At 37.3% G+C, this 7949-nt stretch overlaps 2 protein-coding genes across 3 annotated transcripts; both read right to left on the bottom strand.

Moving 5' to 3' along the window:
• Nucleotides 1-393: 393 nt before the first annotated feature.
• Nucleotides 394-4026, bottom strand: LOC9318245 (beta carbonic anhydrase 1, chloroplastic). Its single transcript, XM_002882132.2, has 10 exons — nucleotides 3666-4026; nucleotides 2561-2622; nucleotides 2254-2403; nucleotides 2074-2122; nucleotides 1843-1959; nucleotides 1670-1723; nucleotides 1308-1393; nucleotides 1103-1208; nucleotides 855-1013; nucleotides 394-534 (listed from the first exon to the last, which is right to left on the bottom strand). Exons 1-10 carry the CDS (start codon nucleotides 3882-3884, stop codon nucleotides 496-498), a joined length of 1041 nt encoding a protein of 346 aa, XP_002882178.1. The 5' UTR covers nucleotides 3885-4026; the 3' UTR covers nucleotides 394-495.
• A 720-nt stretch (nucleotides 4027-4746) lies between these two features.
• LOC9320344 (phosphoglucan phosphatase LSF1, chloroplastic) lies at nucleotides 4747-7855 on the bottom strand. 2 transcript variants are annotated; one of them, XM_021030431.1, is made up of 10 exons: nucleotides 7481-7855; nucleotides 7287-7393; nucleotides 6605-7061; nucleotides 6449-6517; nucleotides 6225-6346; nucleotides 5918-6133; nucleotides 5725-5830; nucleotides 5483-5595; nucleotides 5143-5287; nucleotides 4753-5029 (listed from the first exon to the last, which is right to left on the bottom strand). In XM_021030431.1, the coding sequence occupies exons 1-10, from the start codon at nucleotides 7793-7795 to the stop codon at nucleotides 4907-4909; spliced, it is 1773 nt and encodes a 590-aa protein (XP_020886090.1). In that variant the 5' UTR covers nucleotides 7796-7855; the 3' UTR covers nucleotides 4753-4906. The 2 variants fall into 2 exon arrangements, with proteins under 2 accessions (XP_020886091.1, XP_020886090.1); XM_021030432.1 differs by lacking the exon at nucleotides 7481-7855 and having other exon boundaries at nucleotides 4747-5029; nucleotides 6605-7077; nucleotides 7287-7378.
• Between the last annotated feature and the right edge of the window lie 94 nt (nucleotides 7856-7949).

Raw genomic sequence — 7949 nt, 5'->3', positions numbered from 1 at the left:
ATAAATTGTTGATTTCTTTCATAATCCTTTACAACGATGATTTTAGCTTATAAACATTAAAGGCTTAAACGTTAGTTAATAGCTTTGGCCCATCCTAGGCCCAACTCCGATCTTATCAATACCGCCCTCTGACTCCGAGAGACACATTAAAGTCCTGAAGGTGTAAACCCACGCTAGTCCAAACAGACACCGTTTCTCACACCTTCACCTTTTGAAGTTGATGTTCGGCTTTGAGTGATCCCATAACTTCTCAACCATTCACCACGTGGCAGTAAAATTGTCAGAAATCTGTCTATCAAGAGACTTTTTGAAGATGACCTTTTTTACGATTCAATGATTTTTTAAAATTTTTTTACTAGTTTTCATTCTAATTTTTGTCCCCCAAGGTTTTAATTCTGTAAAATCAAAAACCACTTTCATCAAGATCTACATGAAAATAATAACTTGGTGTTATTGAATTGAAAATGTGAAATCGGGTAAGGCTTCAAAGAGTTCCTACAGCTTCCAATGTAGTATGGTAGCCACATCTTTCACCTACCAAACAACATAGAAAATAAAATCAAACCATAAATACAAGCGATTTGATACACATTATAATAAACACAATTGTTCATAATTAAACCACGAAAGATCTATATCCTCTGCGTTTCCTTTTTATTTTTTTATTTTTATATATATATGAAGAAAGTTGGTAGAGAGGAAGAGGGAGAGATAACTCATCACAATCAAAGGCACATTACAAATTACATATGGAGTAGATATATATATATATATATATATATATATATATATATATATATGATAATAATGATGATGATGGATGGTCATGATGATGATGATGGATTGGTTCATACAGAGCTAGTTTCGGAGAGGCCAAATTCAAGTCCCCAAAGCTCAAAAGCACCCTTAATGAAGTCATAGTAGCCTCCCTTCAAAGCAAGTGTTCCCTTCACAAGTCCTTCTCTCACAAATGGATATGTCAATAGGTTTGCTAGTGAAACATTCACTGCCTCCTGCATTAATTAATACATTTATATTGTTATATATCAGCTCATCTATCCAACTATAGATTGAAGATATGAATGAACATGTGTTTGCGTACCCTTTCACATCGGCCACATTGATCTTCAAAGGCTGAATCTCCAAGTTCTGATATAACCTTTGACTTGGCTGGTAAACAGATTTTGACCCAGTCCTCTATGAAGTCTCTGCAATTAACATAATATTTTTAAAATAATCTCATTTGATAAATTTTGTTATTAAAATTGATGTTAAATTTAAATATAATGGATGTAGAGATATTATACGTGGAGTTGTTTCCATCTAAGGGGAAAGACATAAGCCCTTTGATCCCACCACATGCACTGTGTCCTATCACCACAATGTTCTCCACCTACATTAATAAACATGTACTTTAATAATATTACTTATCAAATTAACACTTGTTAATTTACAATTTAGTATTTTCAACTTTCTCTCTATTTTCTCAGGACTATGTTTATTTTTTGGCACAAAAACTTAACAAATTCAAGTTTTTTTTTTTTTTGGTTAAGGTGTTAATACTTAATTTTATATTCTTACGATGGTAGACCCAATTGGGCCTATATAGTACAGCCTTTATGGCCAGACCCATTTAAAGTAACCACAAAGACGCAAAAGAATGTTTCACCTTAAGGTGCAAGACCGCGTATTCAATGGCTGCTCCAACGCCACCGTATTTGACCTGCAAATTTAGCACCCCAAATGTCACGACTTCTCAAGACAAAAGTCAAGAGGCATAAGGTTTAAGATAGAAGAGTTTATATTCATAGAGCGACAGAAGTAAGTGTTAATTTTATTAACCTTGTCGAAAGGAGGAACCATGTTGGCTATGTTACGGACCACGAAGGCATCTCCTGGCTGAAAGTCCAGAACGTGTGATGGACACACACGTGAGTCCGAACACGCAAACACCATGTACTGCACCACCATTCACACACCTTTTTTAATTATTTTCTTAATTAATGTTTAATTTATAAGTAACCATGATATATACATACTATTAGTTTATTAAAAAGTTTCTATTTAATATACCTTAGGACTTTGACCCTTTGCGAGCTCACCGTACAAAGCAGGGTTGGTTCTGCAAATCAAAGTATTAATATGAACTAGTTTTTTGACCAAAAAAAAAAAAAAAATGAACTAGTTAATTAATCTAGACAAATTAAGTTGGTGACGAAATTAAGAACAAACAAATAAAAATAGAAATATTACTCGTATTTCTCCTTCTTGAATTTGATGAAGCCCTGCTTAATGTTTTCAACGGGGTCGAAAGCTTTCTTGTCGGACGAAGTACCTGTCTGAAGCGCCGCAGTGATCTGCTCCACCTTTGCCGCTGCAACCGTCTTTAGCTCTTCCTTCTCGCTGCCGTGTTTATACACATTTCATGGTTAATCACAAAATCATGAATTAAGTAGTATTGACAAATGACAAACCCCATTACTAATTTATAATAATGTTTTAGCTTTTCTTAATCTATCATATATTAATGTATGCGAATAGAAAAGATGTGTATACTTACATGAGAAGCTTCTTGAGAGCTTCAATAGCCTCTTCGTATGCGTCGCTTCCCATCTCTTCACTCTACAAGTTGGTTGACCAAAGAAAATTCAGCAGTAGTATATTTTATTGTCGGGAACGTAATTAAGTAGAGAGCGGGTCATGACGTGTTTTAAATGTTGAAACTACAATCAACCTGTTCAGAACTTCATTATACGATAAAGTACACAATTTTATTGTCTTTTATATTATGATTTTATTTTTGGGGTGGAAGATCGGTGATGTGGTTAGGAGCCAAATCGGTAGGTTGAATGAATAAATATAGATGGCGACTTAGTCACCATTATGCTCCACACGCTCTCATATCGTATATGCACGTCTCAGTTTCATGAATCTACTAGTAAATCCTTTTCTTTTATCACGTGGATCCTACGTCGTTCTAACTCCCAAAATTTTAAAATGTCGGATTTTGAGTAGAGATGCAACAACGCTTTTAATATTTGGAGGTTATTTGTTTTTAACATCATTAAATGTCGAAGCAAGTAGTTTGAGGAATAAATTTTTCACTTCATATATTACACTAGAAGGACATAGTGTGAAGTTCGAATCGCTAATAGCATTTGGAAGCTGAACATGAACTATTCCCTTGTGATTCACTAATTAAGCTACTTTAATTTGAGTCTTGTTAATTTGGGTAATTCTTTCAGTACCACGCAGCTAAAGACCAAAAGTAAAACACGGATAATAATAGTAAGGATACTATAAGGAAATGCCAAGGAAAACAAAAAAAAAAACTGAAATGTGAAACACACGTGATTGTTTCCAAGATTTGTGGAAGTTTCGTAAGCTAGCAGATTTTGTTTTCCTATCACTAAAATGGTAGTTGCAGAATCTAAATAATAGTTTCGTATAATCGTGACATACGTAATTTAAAATTCTAAATATTCTGTAATTCAGCGGGTTAATAATTGATGAGAAAACAACTTATAAAGTAAAACGTCAAAAGGAAAGTGAACTTTATTTAGTTTACTATCTATGTAATGTACCCCTATTATACGTAGACAACAATGTAACGATGTAAGAAATAATGTAGGTTAAGAAGCAGAGATGAATGTAAAAACGTATACCCAATAAGGGGCAATGATAGGAGCAGGAGCGGCAAAAACTGGCTCGTTACGGATAAGGGTTGGAACGGAACGGGAAGACGAGGAGGAGGATGAGGAAGAGGAAGAGGAGGAGGGGAGGCAAGCGACGGTGGAAGAAGTACGAAGAGAGAGTTTCTGGAGAGAAGATTGAGAAGGAGAAAGGGAAGTGAGGAAGAAGCCGGAGAGAGGAGCGGTCGACATTTGCTTGTGAAGAGAAGTGGAGATCAGTGAGAGTGAGATAAGTGTATTTATAGTTATAACTAAGATCTCTTGTGGAAGCTACTATATACTTAAGTGAATTATGGGATTGGTTGAAAGATTTGGGAGTTTAAAAGAATGGAGTCTCATGGTCATGGTGAGGTTATGGGAACGAGGATAACGAAAGCGATAGCTGCGGTGAATAAGAAACTTTCTTCTTTTCTTGTGGATGAGGAATATTAGCTCAAGATTTTAAAACTTTTACGTGCTCTTCTTCTTTCAAATTTTATTTTCATGTTTAGAAAATAAAAGGTCTCAAAAGGTTTAGAGGATAAGGTCCCTTATCATTAAAACAAGGATCAGCCTCTTTCACTTACCCTCTCAGGCTCTCATCTTAATTAAATAAGCACCACCCACTTTAGATGTTAGGCCTTTGTTTGTGGTGCATATGAAAGAGCCATACTTCTCAAACCCCTCCATAGACCAGGATTGCTATTGTATACACAATATAGAAGAAGCAAGGATTAACATCGATCATGGACTGTTCTACTCTACGGAGCAACAAACTCAGTGAAAACTCTTAGCATGAAACGAAGATGAACTTAAAAGAGAGAAGAAGAGTTCTCTCTCTCGACACTTCTCTTCTCTCTGACCTTCCATGACCATAAATCATATATGCGAAATTAGATAACAGAGTTTCTATTTCCTTCAACATGTTAGGAAAGAGAGAAATTGAAGAAGAAACACAAAGACAAGCAATGAAGCAATGCATTAGGGTTGGTTTTGGGACTTATATGTAAAGTGAGTAATGGCGAAACTATGTCGACATTTTCATGCAAGCACACAACATAATGTCAACATTCTCTTGTCATAGAGTGCATCGAATGTGGCTTTTATTTATTCATTTGGGGTAAAAAATGAACATAGGCAATGTTGTTCACAACGGTATTAGGAGTAAGTACCTTGAGGAATGGATAGAGACAGAAGAGTGGATGTAACATTTAACTTATGCCAATAAAAAACTTCTACGACTTTGGGCATAGTCTTATTGGACAAACTGAGAATGCGATACACCGAGCTGCTTTCGCCAGCCTAAATCTTTCGCTCTCTGTTAACACTCTCTCGATCACCTTTATGATATTTGCATCCTGCATAACATTGTAAAAGTTGCTTCAGGTATATGTCGTGACCCAATCAGGTAAACACTTATCCAAGCTTTTCCTATTGTATGAAGAAGAGATTACTGCATAGTAGGAGTAACCTTTCTTGGCTGTTGAATAGTAGGCTTGACGTTAGCAACATCACCAACTACAATTATATTGTTCGTGTTTCCTCGGTCATCCCTTTCCGTTGGTGAGGTTGTTGAATGCCTCCAATCCCCGTTGATTATGTACTTGTAGTAGTATCTGCCACATTGTCAATGATCACCAAGTTATATGACACATTGTCAATGCATTTTCACAAGTTTCCAAACTAAAACACCTTTGTAGTTTGCAATCCCTCAAAAGTCACAATTAACATGCAGGGAAGATCATGAGACGTTTTACTGTTAAACCTTGAGTATAAGCATCAATGGGAAAGGTAAACGAAGCATGACTTACTTTCCTTGTGAAAGTCTAACTTCAGTTTCAAAACGTGGACCGCCTTTGTGCGTTGCTTTTATCGGTTCTTTCCAGTTTCCTGTGAAATCCCCAACCAACAATACATCCTCCCCCTGTAATAGAGCAAACCAAGGTGGAACTTAAAACACAGAGGTCGGTCCTGTTGGTTGCTCAACCCTACAGATCACGAGTTCCATAAAGAATTGCAGCAAAGTAATAAAAGCATGTGAAGCAATAGTCACCTCATGTCCATTCCACACAAAGGTTACAGAGTGTGTTGGAGTCCCATCATGTTTGCCATCGTCCACCATTGCAATAAGATCCCATGTTGCCCAGGCAATTGCAGGTCTGTGAAAAATACATATAAATAGACTGATGTTTCCATTAAAACATAAAAAGCTTAATGGTCAAGACAGAGATGAGATGGATAAAAACCTGTCAGGTTTGCAAGCGTGCAATCCAGTAACGAAACTATAAGCAGCATGAAGAGAGGTATCAGTCATCCAGTGCAGATAAGCAATCACACAAGCCGATGACCGGTCAAAACCAGTGGTACAAGTTACAAAGACACGATGGTTCTTTTTAAGCAACCGCAGTAAGAGCCCAACACAAAGTGGTAGTTTCTTCCTAAGATCAAAGGAATCTGCATCCCTGGCACCAAAATATAAAAACTGGTTAGAGAGCTAGGAAAAGAAAGCATGAAAGCACATGATTTGCCTGAAGGCGATATGACTTTGCATACTTTATAGGGTAGTTGATCATTAAGACTTCAGATTTCTGGCATGCATCATTGATTTTTTGTGAATTGATTCCCCAGTTCTGAGCTTCAGTTCCACCTTGGAAATTCAGTATGGCAGTAATTCCCTGTAGTATAAAAGTATGGCCAGTTAAAACCATACTTTCAAATCTATCATTGCATACCATAGATAATAAATATCTTTACTATAGGTCATATAAAAGACTCACTGCTTCTGACAAATTTTCCACATCCTCTTCTGTTTGTATGCAAGAGCCAACATATATTTGCTCTGTAATCTGAAAGAGGCCAACAAGAGAAGAATAGTGTTGAGAGAATGAACAGAAAGAGAGACTAATCGGGAAAGGAAAAAACGAATTTCAGACCTTACTGTAGCGCATTCCAAGAGCATGGTTATAGGAAAGCTCTCCTTTTGATCGGTCAAGGGCTTTGATGTATTCCTCTAAAGGGAAATTCCCATAACCCCATTCACCATCTCCAGGAACTTCTTCTGAAAAGACAGAGACCAGTGGACTGATAGGTGGAGAAAGAATGTTCTTCTGTGTCCCTGACTGAAAGGAATTGCTGTGTCTAGTCAAAAGTTTCCATCCCTGAGAAGTAAAGAATTTGGAGGAAAATGCAGCATAGCCAGAGTTCCCACTGCCTTGAGATGCTCTGAGGTTCGATGATAAGAGGTTTCTGTTCCAAGTAACAAAGGAGACACGTCCTCTGTTATAGAGCATATCAAGGTCGCTCAAATGAAGCAGATACTGAATTGGAAAGGGAGAGAATGGTCTTTCAAGAACAAGGCTAAAGGATCCTGTTTTCTCTACCCGCATCTTCCTGAATAAATCAAAAACTGGACGAAATAAAAAAGAAAAATTCAAACACATAACAATAGAGTCAGCATTCAACTCACAGCACAGCACAGAAATATTCAATCGAAAACACTGATATTCAAAGCTAAATCTTCCCATGTTAACTAGTTAACAACACCAACGAGGTACATAAAAGCCTACTACCGTACAATTTAGTAAATTCAAAACCACAGGCCTTAAAAATTCTTACTCGGTGTCACCAAAATCCTTGATTTCCACAAGACTACCACCAGAAGAATCGCTAGCCTTCTTGAGTGTATCTCCTACCATGATGATTCTCGCCTTCTCCGCATTGCTCTACAAAAAAAGTTTTCATTTTTAAGAAAATTTTGAGATTACTACTTCCACATGACATTCTCAGGCACAAAAAGGATCGTACAGTACCCCTTTTTTGATGGCGTGGACGAAGATCTTGCCATCTGCTGAAAGTGCGAAGCGAATCCCGAGAGGTTTCTCAAGAGTGACCATATACTCATTCAAATTCATTTTGAACGGAGATGAAGAAGAAGACATCGCAACAACTCTAAGAACGAGTCTGCTTCGTCTGTTGAATCCGACTTTTTCCCTGGAACCCAAGTACGCAATTCCTCTTCCGTCGAATACACGGCCATTACCGCTCCGGAATGAAGATCCGATCAAAATTGACGGAGAAGATCGTTCGAGAGCTCCTAAACCGGAGATTTGTTGAAGAAACGCCATAAACCGATCCAATAGAGATTTTTTCTGAGAATGTGAATGTGTGTGTATGGAAGAAGTTGGAACTGTGAGCAGAAAACGAGGCGGCAGAGGAAGGTAAGAAAGAAACTAGTGGTCCACGTGTCTTCACGTGGGACCCGCTTTCTCGTGGAAGTAT

This window comes from Arabidopsis lyrata (assembly GCF_000004255.2).
Source record: "Arabidopsis lyrata subsp. lyrata unplaced genomic scaffold ARALYscaffold_3, whole genome shotgun sequence".
NCBI lineage: Eukaryota > Viridiplantae > Streptophyta > Magnoliopsida > Brassicales > Brassicaceae > Arabidopsis > Arabidopsis lyrata.
The sequence above is the reverse complement of the archived record's forward strand: the minus strand, read 5'-3'. Positions and strand labels throughout refer to the sequence as shown.

Coding starts and splice junctions, on each gene's coding strand:
- LOC9318245 (XM_002882132.2), bottom strand. CDS start 3,884: ATGTCGACCGCTCCTCTCTCCGGCTTCTTCCTCACTTCCCTTTCTCCT. Junction 2,623..3,665: donor CTATCATTGCCCCTTATTGG/GTATACGTTTTT, acceptor ACCAACTTGTAG/AGTGAAGAGATGGGAAGCGA. Junction 535..854: donor GCCTCTCCGAAACTAGCTCT/GTATGAACCAAT, acceptor GTTGTTTGGTAG/GTGAAAGATGTGGCTACCAT.
- LOC9320344 (XM_021030431.1), bottom strand. CDS start 7,795: ATGGCGTTTCTTCAACAAATCTCCGGTTTAGGAGCTCTCGAACGATCT. Junction 7,394..7,480: donor TCCACGCCATCAAAAAAGGG/GTACTGTACGAT, acceptor CTTTTTTTGTAG/AGCAATGCGGAGAAGGCGAG. Junction 6,134..6,224: donor ATGATCAACTACCCTATAAA/GTATGCAAAGTC, acceptor TTTTGGTGCCAG/GGATGCAGATTCCTTTGATC.